The following is a 16,778-nucleotide window of genomic DNA, read 5'->3' as shown; positions in this document are numbered from 1 at the left end:
GATTACTATTTTCAATCTTATTTTTGCCATTATCCTGGTTATCACAGTTTTCTCTGCCAGCCCCAGCTTACATGGACTCTTTAATGACCTGTGCCCCCAGGTACCCTGTTCTAGCCTTCTGGTAGCCAGCTGATTCCAGCATAAGTATTCTCCCTGGTCTGCTTGCTCCTCATCCCATTCGTGCCAACTCCCTTACTGTGCCCTGTGTATACCTTGTCTTCCCCTATCGCCATGGGCCCAATGTACTCTCACCCCTCAGCATGAGGCTCAATTCATTTTCTGTAGTCTTCAGGAAAAACTGATGTAGTTTTCCTTTCTTAGTGAGAGAATGGTGAGATAGAGGGAGTTGGAAAGGGGAGGTCTGGCTGTATGTCTATAATCAGTTATTCTTTTACCAAAAGAAAAAGGAAACAGCAGGCTTTGTCCCTGAGGAACATCCTTAAAAGGCTTCATGATGGACCTGGTGTCTTCTCTGGGGGTTCTCCAGGGAACTTCTCTGTCCCAGTCTCCAGTCTTTTGGGGTTCCTGCCCTGGCTTCCTACAGACCCTATTCCCTCACCATTCTGTGGCAATCAATCATGACTCCCTTGAGGCAGAGTAATAATCACTGTGCCTCTCTCCACCCTCACCTTCTCTTTCTGTAGTGCCTACTGAGAAAACAGCCTCCTTAGAATATGCACATTGTTGCCTGCCATGTGTGCTTTTGGATTTTGAGTTAGAAAGTTGGGGTTCAGTCACAACTAGGTCAAGGTTATCTATTCATTCTTTGTTTGATTTGGTTTGGAGTTTTGATGTTGTTTTGTTTCATTTTGTGGACAGAACTGTGAGCTAAGGTTATGAGTGGGAGATTTAGGTTTGAGTCCCATCTTGTGACCTTGACAAGGCACTTAACCTCTCTGTTCCTTGGATTATTACCTTATCTATTATGTGAGGACAATAATCCCAGTCCTGCTCACCTTCCACTATTTGAGGAGGATCCAATGAGACCATTGAGGAATGATTATCAATGTTATTATTAATTAATACTCAGTAATCACTAACCATTAATAACAATACCTAGGGTGATGCTTTCCTCTTTTGACTGGTCTCAGCTATTCTGCCATGGTCCTGAGAGGGGAAGTTGGTTTTCACAGAGGGTTTATGTCCTTTAACCTGACCTAGCTCTCCATGAGACATCCCAAAAGGGCCTACTCAGACTGTATCCTGCTGGTTTCCCCTTTCTTCCCACAGAGACACCCAGATTCAGCATTAGATGTCCTAACTCTTGTCCTTCAGGGACAAGAACTCACTTCTTTCACCTAGAATCTCCAGAACACATTGGGTGAAGGTGGGCTTCTACACAGGGCTTGCATTGTTAAAGTCTGAGTTAGGCTGAAGAGACACTGACTATGTGGAGGTGGTGATCCTGACTTGAGGTTCACAAGCTGATGTTGAGAGCAATCAGGGAAGAAGATACCCAGGCTGGGTTAAGGAAAGATCATGGTAATTCTATGTTTAATTTTTTTGAGGTACTGACATACCATTTTCCATAGTGCCTGCACCATTTTGCATTCCCATCAACAATATGCAGGGTTTCAATTTCAACACCTCATTAACACTTGTTATTTTCTATTTTTTTGATAATAGTCAATAATGAATATGAAATGGTAGCTCATTGTCTTTGGGCTTTTGCCTAATTATTAGTGATGTTAGGCACCTTTTCTTGGGCTTATTGGCCATTTGTATATCTTCTTTGGAGAAACGTATATTCAAGTCCTTTGCCCAATTTTGAATTGAATTGTTGTTGTTGTTGTTGAGTTGTGGGAGTTCTTTGTATATTCTGGATATTAATCCCTTATGAGATATATGATTTGCAAATACTTTCTCCCATTCTGTAGGTTGCCTTCTCACTTTCTTGATAGTGTCCTTTGAACAAAAGTTTTTAATTTTCATGAAGTTCAATTTATCTATTTTTCTTTTGTTGCCTGTACTTTTGGTATCATATCCAAGAAATCATTGCCAAAACCAATGTCATGAAGATTTTTGTTTTCTACGAGTTTTATAATTTTAGATCTTATGTTTAGGTCTTTGATCCATTTGAGTTAATTTTTGTGTATGGTGTAAGGTGAGGGTTCAACTTAGTTCTTTTGCATGTGGATATCCAGTTTTCCAAACACCATTTATTGAAAACACCAATAATCATTTTTTCCATTTTTATTGAGGTATAATTGACAAAAATTGTATATACTTAAGATGTACAACTTGATGTTTTGATATACACATCTACATTGTGAAATAATTGCCACAGTCTAAGTAACATATCCATCACCTCACATGGTTACCATTTTCTTTTTCTCTTTCTTATATGACCAGAATACTTAAGATCTATCATCTTAGCAAGTTTCAAGTACATGATGCAGTATTGTTAACTATCAATAATCAATTCTTAAACTCCATCTTACTCAACCCCCTGGCAGCATTTGGCAGAGATGAATGCTCCCTGCTTCCTAATTTTGGAAGCAACTCTTTCTAAAAGTTTTCTTCCTACCTCAGTAATGTCATCTTTTGAGTATCCTTTATTGTCTAGTTCTTTTCTCCCCAGCCTTTGATATTGGAGTCTCTTCTCTATCTATACTCATTCTTTAGGTGATTTTATCATTTCTCATGGCTCTATCTATTCTTTGATGACTCTCAAATGTATGTTTTCATCTCAGATATCTCCCCTTAACTTCAAATTTGTAAATATAACTTGCTTACCTGACATCTATTCTTGAATGTCTAATATATATTTCCAAGCTTACACGTCCAAAACAGAACTCTGATTCCTCTCTTCCTCTACCCCTATAAACCTACTTTTCTCTGTGTTTCCCATTGCACTAAAGCCCTTTCATTCACCCGTTCCTTAGGTTGGAGACTTACTCAAAGCACATCATATTCTCATAACCCTACATTTAATCAATCCATCTACAAATTCTACCTGCTGCATCTTCAAAGTGCATCTCAAGTGTAATCACTTCTCATTGTCTCTGCTGCTGCCATCCTCATTCAAACTACCGTCATTTTGCTTTTTGGTTATAACAATAACTTTCAAACTAGCTTCCCTCTTTCACCCTTGTCCCCCTAAATAGAACCCAGAGTAGACTTTTTAAAACTTAAGTCACAGCATAACAGAATCATGTTCAAAATCTTCCAATACTTTTCCATCACACTTCAAACAAAATCCAGTTTCCATCATGGCTTACAACAACCTTTATTATCTGCACCTTGTATATCTCTCCAAATTCATCTCCTACCTTTTCTCAGTCACTCCACTCCAACAACTGGCCTAATGCTGTCCCTCAAATTCACCAAATACATTCTATACTTCAAGGCCTGTACATCTGCTGGTCCCTCTGTCTAGAGTACTGTCCTTCCTACAGCTGCATGTTTTTCTCACTCATTTCATCAAGATCCCCTCTCAACTGTCACCTCCTCAGAAAGGCCTACCGTGACCACTCTGCCTAAAATTGTGCTCCCTATCATTTTCTGCCTTATTTTTTTCTTAGTATCTTTCACTACTTATCTATGTTATGTATTGATTTTTTTTCTTTTCCTAGAATCGTCCTTTTTTTTTATTGAGGTAACATTGGTTTATAACTGTATAAATTTCAGGTGTACATCATTATACTTCTATTTCTGTATAGATTACATCATGTTCTCATGTTCACCACCCAAATACTGATTACAATCCATCACCACACACATGTGCCTAATCATCCCTTTCGCCTTCCTTCCTCCCCTCTTCCCCTCTGGGAACCACCAATCAAATCCACCTCTGTCTCTGTGTTTGTTTGTTGTTGTTTTTTTGGTGTGTGTGTGAGGAAGATCAGCCCTGAGCTAACATCCATGCCAATCCTCCTCTTTTTGCTGAGAAAGACAGGCCCTGGGCTAACATTTGTGCCTATCTTCCTCCACTTCATTTGGGACGCCGCCACAGCATGGCCTGACAAGCGGTGCCTCAGTGCGTGCCTGGGATCTAAACCCCGGCCGCCAGTGGCGGAGCTTGAACAGTTAACCGCTATGCCAGCCCCTGTTTGTCATTGTTTTTATCTACTACTTATGAGTGAGATCATACAGTGTTTGACCTTCTCCCTATGACTTATTTCGCTTAGCCTAATACCCGCAATGTCCATCCATGTTGTCACAAATGGCTGGATTTCATTGTTTCTTATGGCTGAGTAGTATTCCATTGTGCATATACACCACACCTTCTTCATCCATTAGTCCCTTGATGGGCACTTAGGTTGCTTACAAGTCTTGGCTACTGTGAATAATGCTGCAATGAACACAGGGGTGCATGTATCTTTATGCATTGGTGTTTTCATGTTCTTTGGATAAATACCCAGCAGCGGAATAGCTGGATCATATGGTAGTTCTATCCTTAATTTTTTGGGGAATCTCCATACTGTTTTCCATGGTGGCTGCACCGATTTGCTCTCCCACCAGCAGCGTACGAGAGTTCCCTTCTCTCCACATCCTCTCCAACACTTGTTGTTTCCTGTCTTATTAATTATAGCCATTCTGACAGGCATGAGGTGATATCTCATTGTAGTTTTGATTTACATTTCCCTGATAGTTAATGATTTTGAACATCTTTTCATGCAGCTGTTGGCCATCTGTGTATCTTCTTTGAAGAAATGTCTGTTCAGGTCTTTTGCCCATTTTTTAATTGAATTGTTAGTTTTTTTGTTGTTGAGATGTATGAGTTCTTTATATCTTTTGGAGATTAACCCCTTGTCAGATATGTGGTTTGAAAATATCTTCTCCCAATTGTTAGGTTTTCTTTTCATGTTGTTGATGGTTTCCTTTGCTGTGCAGGAGCTTTTCAGTTTGATGTAGTCCCATTTGCTTATTTTTTCTATTGTTTCTCTTGCCCAGTCAGACATGGTACTTGAAAATATGTTGCTAAGACTGATGTTGAAAAGCGTATTGATTTTTTTTTTATGAAATCACTCTTACTAGTGATAGAAATTCCATGAGAACAAGGACTTTGTTCACTACTACATTCCTGATACTTAGAGAAATGCTGACCACATAATGGGTGCTCAATAATATTCTGTAGAATAAACAATATTAGTTGAACAAAAATCTGCCCAATGGTATTTCAAGTTAGCAATAAGTAGCCATGTCTATCCCTGAGCCCCATCAAGACAATGGAGATCCTAGGTTTGGCTCTGAACACTGTGGTACTGGCAGAAAATTTCAGTCAACTCATTTATTTGCTATTGTCACTTATTCCCTGTATTAGAATCAGTTGTGTCTCTGAAAGAACTAAATGAAGTAATGGCCAAAACTCAGGATCCCTGAAACTTAATTCTTGAAGGATCATTCCTCTATGAGCTCCCCAGGGAATCTATATGCTCAGAGAACAAAGCCTCCACCTTCCTCTCTACCATCTGGGCCATGCCATCCGCCAATAGTTCTTCCCCCCACCGTCTGCATTTTAAGCTCCCTAAAGCGGGAATCTGTTCAATTCTTTGTACCTCAAAGACAATGTCAGATACACATTAAGTCATCAATACGTTTGTTGATTTACTGATTGTCTGAAATCAAGGTTCTTGTTTGCCTGGCCTACATTTGAGTAGAATCCCATCTGCTCATTCAAAAGCCTTCTCCCAATACCTAACATCATAATCTTCTTTTAAACACTATCAAAGAGAGAGATGAATTCACCCTGGTCTCTGCCTTCACAAAACCCATTGTGTAGGAAGCTGAATGAAAAATAATAATGTAATGATAGTAACAACAACAATCTATTGAAGATGTGCTGTGTTCCAGGCACCATATTAAATATCTTACATGTAATATCTCATAACAGCCCTCCCCATTTTTACAGATAGGGAACAAGAGACTAAGAGCCATTTGTTAACTTACCTAAGGTCCCATCAACCAGATTTAAAGTGGGTGGCATCACACAAACAGCGTTTGATAAGATGTTTTGTGGGCAAGAGGAGAGAAAGGACATTCACTGTGGCTCAGAGTATCAGAAGACTCAAAAAATGTTAACTTTGAACCGGGCTTCAATGGTTCCCAGAACATGATCACTATCCCTTGCCTGCCATGTTTTATACATGATGCCTTCTCTCCCTTGTGTGCCCTTTCCTCCAAGCCTACGTTATACTTCTAAACCATAAATATTTAACTTTTGTAGAGCTAACCTCTTCCATGCAAAATGAGCCTCTGCGTCTTTTTAATATCTACATATACCCCATTGAATTTAATTAATTTGTATATGTCTGCCCATCCTCCAAACCTGATTGTGACCTCCTTGAGAACCAGGGGCATGATCCTTCAACCCTGTGCCCTAATATCTAGCATAGTCCTTTGCATATAATATACACTTAATTAGTGATCAATGAATTAGATAAAATAATAAAAAACTCTACTTTTCATTGAGTGCTTGGCATACACCAGGGAAAATGAAAAATGTTTGCAGATATCATCTAACATTCATTGCCTCCCCCATTTCACAGATGAAGAACTGACATTCAGAGAAGTTGAGTAGCTTGCTCAAAAGAAAAGCTGAGAAGCAAATATTTGGGATGGAGGGGAGGGAGCCAGGAGAAAAAACAAAATACTCTAAAATGTGTTCCTACGACAAAAAGCCTCTAGGATTATTTGTTCTCAGGGATCTCTCCACCTACCCACACTGAACTCCCAAGATAGATCTTCTGCTATCCTATCCCTCCCTCCCCCATCAAGGCCCAAATTTTCTAGCTTCAATTTTCTGCCTCTTTCCAGCATCCCAGAGGTCTTTTTTAGTCCTTCCATCCCCAAGGAATTTTTACTCTCAGATAGGGCCCTAATAACAGGATAAATACTTAAGCTTTTTTGGTCCCTACACTCTAAGCCCTACAAGACCTGAGACTCCCCTACCACTCCCTGCCCAGATCTGGTAAGTCTATCCGTCTGTGTGCTCAGCCCTGCAATATGCACACTGTGAGCACACCAAAGACCTGACTGTCACTGAGGTATATTTTCTCACTGAGGTTATGTCCACTTCAGATAAAGGGGGCTTATAAATGAATCATACTTTTGACCACTGCTATGTGCCATGTAGTGCTAGTGTTCTTCTCCCACACAATAGCCTATGAAGTAGGAATCATCCTTTCCAGGTCACAGATGAGGAAGCAGGTCGAGAGAGGTTAGATGACTTGACTGAGATCACACAGCTGGTGAGTAAGTAGAACCTGGAATTGAATCAGGCTTCCCTTGGTCTTCCACTAATGAATGCTGAATTCTTGGCAGGTAGTTTCCTGCTCACGTACACATCTAAAGATGAAGAAACTGCTCCTTTCCTCTTGTTCCTGCTACTTGAGCTCCTATTCTTATATATTTTAGGTAAGACCTTTCTAATACCAAATGTTGAGGTAATTCAGAACAAAAAGAAGTGAGGGGCATAAAGTCAAGTTATTCTGTGTGAGTCATCAGAAAGAGGCTAGGAGTCTCTGCTTGCCTAATCTCTGGAGGCAGATGAATCAGGAGAAAATAACAAAATAGGCAGAAGAGTGTTCCCAGGCAGAGAGAAGAACACTGTAAGAGTCTCTAGCCTCTCACTTTCACCATGGAGAGGGTTCTGCAGCCATGCCACTCACCTCCCAGCCCAAAGTCTAGAGATCATTGACTCCGACAGAAGTGGCAAGGGCTCCTTTGAACACTGGTGTTTGTAACCTACTTCCTGTTTTGCATCATTTCCCAGTGCCCTACAATCTTTCATTCTGGACATTTTTCATGAGATTTATCTCAAATATTAGTGAGAGGGCCAGGAAGTAATGACTCCAAGACCCTCACCTCGACATTGATCTATTTCCTAGAATCTGGGCATATTGTGCTCACACAGACTTTTCCAACTTCTTTTTCCGCATCTGTGCAAATGCATCTGAGGCAAGGGGAGCTTGTGGTCATTGTGCTGTGTAGCTACAAGGATAAAGTCGAAGTTCTTTGAGTGGTAGCTCAGGGCCTCAGGAAACATGATTCAATTATTAAAAAGCTGAGTGGAAGAAGAAAAGGGAGGGGAAGAAAACAAGGCTGTCTCATTTATGTCTGGATTATTCAGCTCTCAATTTTCTCCACACCAAAGAAAGGGCACTGAAGCACGGACACTCCAAAAGCAATGTCTTACCTAAATGTATGTACCTGTGTCTTCTGAGCACAGCCTTGCTAATGCGTTTTCCACAGCAACATAGACAAAGACAATCACATGCTTAGTCATACACATAGTGTGCTCATTCACATAATGGAACAGTTTTATATTTACCATTTCACGAGGTCCCCCCACTCAGATTCTTCTCTTTCCCTGACCTTTTGGCCACTGCCAAAGCTGAAATCCCCTCTGTATATGCTTGGGCCCAGGCTGGACAGTGGAAACTCAGGGAAGGAGATAACACAGAAGAGAAAATAGGAAATACATGGAGGAAGGGGATGACAAGACAGAAAGGGACAAGATGATTTGTTCAGTATCACAGTGACAGCCACAGTTGGCGCTGGGATGGAAAATCAGGTATCCCGATCCAGAGATCCTTCCCCCAAATCATATTAGAAGACCTTACTCTTTCCCTTCCTGCCTCTTTCTCTCTGGGTGTGGGTAGCTAATGCTAGGGATTGCAAGGAGTATTGCAGCTTAAGTAGGAATATAAATGGGCTCTTTCCGGACAGTCCTGTTGGTTCCACTCTCTCTCAATTAGAAACCAGAACACAGTCACATGCCAGTATATTAGAAACCCTTGCGAGAAAGGTACTTTTCTCTGTCCTATGTCTATTTCTAGTTCTTGTTCTCAACTTTCTTTCCTCTTCATCATCATCTTCTCTCCCTCTAATGTCCCCTTCCTGACTATTTTAATCTCCCTTCTCTCTCAAATTCTCAAATCCTGGCTGTCTAGTGGATGAGACAAAAATGAAAAGGTACTTGTAGGTGAGAGAAGATCAGGGGAGATAGTATGAAATGGGCAGAAGAGATGGGTGGAGATATGTAGAAGTTCAGTACTATCATTTGACCAAACTTGGTCTCTATATTTGCTTACAATGCATGATTCTATGTTCCCAATGATTAAAATTCACTTCTCATCCCCTTTCCTTCTTTCATGTACCTTTAATTTTTATGAGACAATATGCCATATACATAATCATCTCACAATAACCTTAACAGATTATATATTGTGGCCAAATCAGCTTGACACCTACCACTGACCAATTCTGCATGATCTCAACTGTTTCTACCAGCAGCCATACAGGACACCTAAGCCAAGCACAGGATCATAGTACTAACATGATCCAGGCAACGTGAGACAAGAGGCAGCCCCTCACCATGTGCTTTGCTATTCCTGGTCAGAATCTAGGTTCTGAGCTTCATCTATGAGTACATCACAGGCTCAATGGCTTGAAAAACCCATCCAATATCTCCCTGCTTTCCCTTCTCCTCTCCTCAGTCCTGATCTTTCTACCTTGAAAAGTAACCATATTTGAGTCTTCCATTCAATCTGCCTGACCTTCAGTGATTACACTACCCTTATACTGTCACATAGGCAGATGAATCAGAAGAAAGTAAGAATATAGGCAGAAGAGGGTTCATAGGTGGAGAGAAGAAAGCTGTAAGAGTCTCTAGCTTCTCACCTTCATCGTGGAGAGGGTTCTGCATCCATGCCATTCATCCTACAGCCCCCAGCCTAGACATCATTGAATCAGACACAAGCAGTAAGGGCTCCTTTGAACCCTGGTAATAACTCTACCTCCTCCCTTGCATCATTTCCCAGTGCTCTACAATCTTCTCATCCTGAATGTTTTTCATGAGGTTTAACTCAAATATTTTCTGCTGCGATTTCAGCTTCAGCCATAGCATAAGGATGAATCCCAACTGCATCATCTCTCTGGGCTTGCTAGAGCTCAGAACAAGGCAGTAAAGTCTTTTTTACCCACCCTACCTTCACCTGACCATGCAATTCTCAAACTACAGCCATCAGAACCCATCCTCCTTCCTGCTCATGGGGATTCCTGGCCTGGAGGCATCTCACTTTTGGATTGCATTTCCTTTCTGCTCCATGTATGCCCTGGCAGTGCTTGGCAACATGACAGTGCTGCTAGTGGTGCATTCAGAGCCTGCACTGCACCAGCCCATGTACCTGTTCCTATGCATGCTGTCCATCATTGACCTGGTGCTCTGTACTTCTACTGTGCCCAAGCTCCTTGCACTCTTTTGGGCAAATGCTGCTGAGATTGCCTTTGAGGCCTGTGCTACTCAGATGTTCTTTATCCATGGCTTCTCAGCTATAGAATCTGGTATCCTGCTAGCAATGGCCTTTGACCGCTACTTAGCCATCTGCCAGCCACTGCGCTATGGGTCATTGATGCCCCCAAAGGCTGTGGGCAAGCTGGGGGCTGCTGCTATATTTCGTGGCTTGGGGCTCATGACCCCACTCACCTGCTTACTGGCAAGGCTGAGCTACTGTAGCCGAGTGGTGGCCCACTCCTACTGTGAGCACATGGCTGTGGTGAAGCTGGCTTGTAGGGGCACAAAGCCAAACAACATCTACAGCATCACTGCCTCAACGCTGGTGGTGGGCACTGACTCTATCTGCATCACTGTCTCCTATGCACTTATCCTCCGGGCTGTGTTAGGCCTTTCCTCCAAGGAGGCAAGGGCTAAGACCTTTGGCACTTGTGGCTCCCACCTGGGTGTCATCCTTCTCTTCTATACACCGGGACTCTTCTCATTCTACACACAGCGCTTTGGCCAGCATGTGCCCCACCACATCCACATCCTCCTGGCTGACCTCTACCTCATTGTACCCCCTATGCTCAACCCAATCATCTACGGCATGAAGACCAAGCAGATCCGGGATGGGGCCCTCCGACTGCTAAAGCTGGGTACTGTCATAAAGCCTTCAACCCCACCCTGGACCCTGTCCTCTTCTCTCCACAGTCCTTGAGCAATGTTGACAAGACCAGTAGCTTCCACCATGATGGGGAGACAAATCCATGCTCAGTGGTATCCTTATTTTGATAAGGAGGTATAGCACAAGTCAGATGGGGGGAGAACCATCAGGTGTTTCCCACTTGTGATGTAGATATGGTTACAAAGCTCAGGGAGCCCCTGTCTAGTGGGAAACATTGTTACCAAGCTGATGATGGCCTCCTAGGAAATCCCACTCTGCTGTTCTGATACAGCTTTTACCTTCCAGTAGACTTTGATAAAATGAAAAAGATATGACTACTGGTCTGACAAGGAGAAATAACCCTCATCCACAGTCAATTGTCCCTACCCTGATAGGGATACATGGATACATCCCTCTGTGAGCTCTAAATCTGATGGGAGAAACATACACAGAGAATTAGAGAGGCACAGAGACAGAGCTCTCATTGATGGGCCATACGGACAACACCAAAGAAGAATCATGGACAAACTGTGTCTATGTACAGAGGAGTAAGCAACAAGGTGTAATGTCAATCTAGGAAGGTTCTCTGGGAGATGAGTTTTTGTCTTTTCACTGAGCATGTATTATGGGCCGAATATATTCCTAAAATCTAGGAGTATGAATTTGATTAGGTCAAAAGTCCTCCTCTCATGGTGACTGCTCACTATTAGTCAGAGGAGATACATATAGGGAGACAGTAACCAAACCAAATTAAACCAATATTATTAGGGGAAGCACAGGGATGACAGGTACTGAGTAAGGACACCTAACTTGCCCAGGGGCTACCTCATCTCACTCCACCTCTGTACAGGTGGGAAAGGCTGCTTCCTTGTTTGCCTTCAACTATGACCTAGTGTAAGATGTGGGAACGAAGTCTCAGGCTAGGTGATGTCAAGTCTGACATTCTTAATCTTTCCTTCTATTCCCTGGGAGTGGCCACGTGGAGCTGCCACCAAGCCTCAAATGTCCAGGGCGGCAGGCAGGAGTAGGGCGACAAAACAAGACTCTCTTCACCAAGATGCACCACAGCCACCCCAACCCCACAGACAGGGACAGTGTGGCTGCGTGGCTCTGGCCTCAGCATGTGCCCTTTTCCTGGTCTGGTTCACTACCCACCTGGAACCAAGGCAGGTAGGAGGAGGCATTGGGCCTGGGCAGCGTTCCAGTTCTCTGCCCATATGGGGGCAGGTCTGCAAGACCTAGGGAAGGCAGGGTCAAGGCCTGAGCTGTGGCCTCCTCCCAACACTTGGAGGGGACCCCCAGGGGCCTGTTCTCAAGGACATGGAGCCACTTCTATGAGGATGGCAGGGGCAGCTCTGCTGCCAGGAGGCCAGACTCTTCTGTCTGTTCAGGGAGTCCATGTAATGAAAAATGGCTTCCAGAGCCCAGCTGGTCTCAACATTGCTGATTTTCGGAGTCAGCTTCAGCACTTTGTTCCCTGGGCAGCCGAATCTTGGAGCAGCAAGCCAATGAGGTGAGATCCCACACGAAGCTGCTCTGCAGCTGGGTCTCCGCTATTCCGCACAAGTTCTTGACCACAATTTTAGTCTCCAACGACCAGGCTGCCACCCTTCTCCACATCTATGAGGCCAACATTTGCCGCAAGGTCATAATAGTAGGAATAAGCATAAAAATCCACATCCTTCGCTTGCGTTTTGTGCACTTATTTCAAAGGATTTCTGACACTGCTGGCACGCAGCTCATGGAGGCTCACTGCCTTCCATCCTGAAATTCTGCATGTTAGTTCAGCGTGTTCCCACTCTCCTACATTGTCTCATAACCATCTTATGAGGAAGATGTAGTTAACTACCCCCACTTTACAAAGCCAGAGGCACAAGTTAGGAAGGTAGTACCTTGTCCAAGAAAGCAAGTAAATGTCAGAGTCAGAATTCAAACTCACATCTTTCTAATTCTAAATTCTGTGTTTTTGACTCTTTTCCAGGTGAGTTCTTGTAAATCTAGGCCCTCGGACCAAGAATCTAATCAAGTTTAACCTAGGAGTGAGGGGATAATATTTCTCACATTGACATTTGGCAACATGCCAAACCCTATTCTAGGGGCTGGATGTATAATGGTGATTCAGGAAGAGAAATCTCTGATGACAACTCGAATATGAAACCTCAGCAAAATCCCCCCATGCCCTCTCAGTGAGTCCCACGTTACCCATCTTCCTCCACTCCAGGGCTCAGCACCCATGAAATTAGTAGTCTTAATTTTCCCACAGACAACCCAGGTTGCTAGACAATCAGACCTCAGATTGGCCCATAAATTCTCCCCAGGATATTTAATTCAAACTTTAATTCAAAGTTCAGAAAACTGGCTACATCCTATTTGGGGCTATATTGCCTATGGCTGGATTTATTTTTCCCAAACTATTCTTTTTTTAATGAGGTACAACTTACTTAAAATAAAATACATATAGTAAGTGTATAGTTTGATTTCTCACAAATGTATACATCAGTATAACCACTACCTTAATCAAGATACAGAATATCTTCATAATCCCAGAAAGTTCCCTTGTGCTCCTTCCAGACAATACCCTCACTCCCCCTCCAAGACAACCACTGTTTGATTTTGATTACCTTGGATCAAACTTACCATTCTAGAAGTTCACATAATTGGAATGATACCATATGTATGCTTTGTGTCCGACTTCTTTGGCTCAAGATTCATTCCTGTTACATGCATTGGCTAATTCCTTTTTATTGCTAAGTAATATTCCATTATATGAATATACCAAAGTTTATTTTTGGACACTTAAGTTATTTCCTATTTTTGGCTATTATGAATAAAGCTGCTATGAATATTTCTTAACCTAGAAGTGGAAATTCTGGGTTATAAGGTAGGTGTATGTTTAATAGAACCTACCAAAGCGTTTTCCAAAGTAATTTTACTATTTTATATTCTTACCAGTGCTGTATGACAGTTCCCAGCTATTGCACATCCTGGTCAATCCTTGATATTGTCATTCTTTATTTTAACCATTCCAATGTGTGTAAGGTAGTAATTTATGGTTTTAATTCACATTATTGATGACTAGCGACATTGAGCAACTTCTCATGTTTACTGTTTATGCATAAGCCTTCTGTGAAATGTTTGTTAGTCTTTTGTCCATTTTTATTGAATTTTTTGCTTTGTTGTTGATTTATACTAGCAGTTTATGTGTTCTAAATACAAGTCATTTGTCATATATCCATAGTGAAAATATTTTGTCCAATTCCATGGCTTGCCTTTGATTTTCTTACTGATATCTTTTCATAAAAAGAAACTTTTACTTATGATCAAGTCAAAATAATTTTATTCATGGTTAGTGCTCTCTTTTATAGATTTAGCTTATAATTTTAAGTCTATGATCCAATACAAATAATAACTGTGTGGTGTGAAGTAAAAATCAAGACTTATTTTTTCACCTATGGATATCCAGTTGTTCCAGCATTATTTTTGAAAAGGCTTTCTTTTCCAAATTGAATTGCTTTGGCGACTTTGTCAAAAGTCCGTCAACTCTTTATGTGTGGATGTATTTCTGGATTCCCTTTTCTCTTTCATTAATCTATTTGGCTATCCTTACCTCAATACTGCACTGTTCATAATCATAGCCTTATACTAAGTCTTGAAATGAAGTAGTGGAAGTCTTTCAACAGTATTTCTGGCTATTCTATGTTCTTTGCATTCCTATATATATTCTAGAATCAGTTTGTTAATTTCTACAAAAACTATTGCTAGGGTTTTGATTGTATGATTTTTATTTCTTTCTCTGATCTTATCGTACTGGCTAGGACCTCCCACACAAGGTTCATCAGATTTAGTAAAGCAAACATCCTTGCCCTATTTCTGATCTTATACTTAATGATGAAAGATTGAATGCTTTCCTCCTGTTAACTGTAGGTTTTCATAAATGCCCTTTACCAGTTGTTACAAGTTTTTATTTAGATGATGTTGAGCTTGGTCAAATCATTTTTCTTCATATAGTTAGGTAATCACACGATTTATCTCCTTCATTCTGTTAATGGAGTTTACTATATTGACATTTTTAAATGTTAAACTACCTTGCATTCCTAGAATAAACCCCACTTGGTGATGATGTATTGTATGATTCAGTTTTATTATTGGATTTATATGTTGCTGGATTCAGTTTGCTAGTATTTTGATAAGGATAGTTGTGTCTATCTTCTTGATAGATATTGATCTTGTAATTTTTTCTTGTAATTTCCTTATCGGATCTTTATATCAAGGTTTTGCTCGCCTCATAAAATACATTGGAAAGTATTCCCTATGACTCTATTTTCTAAAAAAATTTATTTACTCAAATATTTGACAGAATTCTGCAGGAAAGAAAACTGGTTCTGAAGTTTATTTTTTACTTATTTAACATTCAATTTTTAAAGAATATAGGTCTATTCAGATTTTCTATTTTCAGAATATTTGTATTTTCTCTAAATTGTCAAAATAATAATTGTCAAATAATATACCAATATATGTATAAAATTGTTTATAAGATCCCCTTATTTTCCTTTCAATTCTGTAGGACTTGTCATCTTTTATTTCTGATATTGGTTATTCGTGTGTGCTTTGTCCTGTTCTGTTATGCTGATAGGGAAGAGAAGTGTATCAATTTTACTAATTTTTAGAACCAAATTGTGGCTTTGTTGATTTTTTTCCTCTATTGTTTGTTTTTTCTTTCATTGATTTCTGCTCTTTATTTCCATTCTGTATTTACTTTGGATTTAATTTGCTCTTCTATTTCTAGCTTCTTAAAAACTCAGATAGTTGATTTTAAACCTTTCTTTTTTTCTAATATAAGAATTTATACATATAAACTCTCTATGCATTGCTTTAGGTGCATCACACAAATGCTGATATGTTGTGTTAGAATATTTTGTACTATTTTCTAATTTCCCTTATAATATTTTTGTGACGCATGGGTTAAGTGTGTTGCTTAACTTCCAGCTGTTGGGTGACTTTCTATACGTCTATTGCTATTTCTAGTTTAATTCCATCTTGGTTGGAAAACATACACTCTATTATTTCAATCATTCAAAATGTATTCAGACTTGTTTCATGGCCCTGATATGGTCTATCTTGGTGAATTTCTATGTGCACTTCAAATTAATGTGTTTTTGCATGTTTGGGTGTATTGTTCTATGATTATCAATTAGGTCAAGGTGATCGATGGTGTTCAACTTTTTCATATCTTTACAGATGTTTTTATATGCCTCTTCTATCAGTTACTGATAGAATTGTTAAACTCTCTAAGTACAATTGTGGACTTTTCTATTTTTCCTTTTAGTTCTGTCCATTTTTACTCCGTGTATTTTGAAGCTGTTATTAGAATTGTTATATTGATGAATTGACTCTTTTAGCATTATAAATGGTCCTCTTTATCTTGGGTAATATTGTGCTTTTAAATCAATTTTGTCTGATATTATTACAGCTACAGCTGAGTTTCTTCAGCTTAAACTGCATTGTATATTAATATTCCATCTTTTTACATTTAAAGGATCTGTGGCTTTATATTTAGTTAACCATCTATAGACAGCAAAGAATCGGGCCTTATGTATCTAGTCTGACAAATTCTTATTAGTTGGAGTATTTAGTCCTTTTACATTGAATGCTATAACGCACTTGGGTTTAAGTCTATCTTGCTACCTGTTTTGTATTTGCCTCCTTTGTTCTTTATTTTTCCAGTGTTGCAGTTTTGGGGCTAATTAAACATATATTGAAATACCATTCTATCTCCTCTACTTGTCTTTAGCTATACTTCATGTAACCCCTAGGTGGTTCTACGGTTTACTCTATGTACTCCTAATTTATCACAATCTTCCTTGAATTAACGTTTTACCACTTCATGTAAAA

The 16,778-nt window shown here is 40.3% G+C and overlaps 1 protein-coding gene across 1 annotated transcript; it reads left to right on the top strand.

The window, feature by feature from the left end:
* The first annotated feature begins 9,947 nt into the window (after positions 1-9,947).
* On the top strand, positions 9,948-10,940 carry LOC131409019 (olfactory receptor 52P1-like). Its single transcript, XM_058546231.1, has one exon. The coding sequence runs from the start codon at positions 9,948-9,950 to the stop codon at positions 10,938-10,940; it is 993 nt and encodes a 330-aa protein (XP_058402214.1).
* Positions 10,941-16,778: the final 5,838 nt, after the last annotated feature.

Source organism: Diceros bicornis, chromosome 7 (assembly GCF_020826845.1).
Source record: "Diceros bicornis minor isolate mBicDic1 chromosome 7, mDicBic1.mat.cur, whole genome shotgun sequence".
NCBI classification, from domain to species: Eukaryota; Metazoa; Chordata; class Mammalia; order Perissodactyla; family Rhinocerotidae; genus Diceros; species Diceros bicornis.
The sequence above is the reverse complement of the archived record's forward strand: the minus strand, read 5'-3'. Positions and strand labels throughout refer to the sequence as shown.

Excerpts from the sequence above, each read along its gene's own strand:
- LOC131409019 (XM_058546231.1), top strand. The coding sequence starts at position 9,948 with ATGCAATTCTCAAACTACAGCCATCAGAACCCATCCTCCTTCCTGCTC.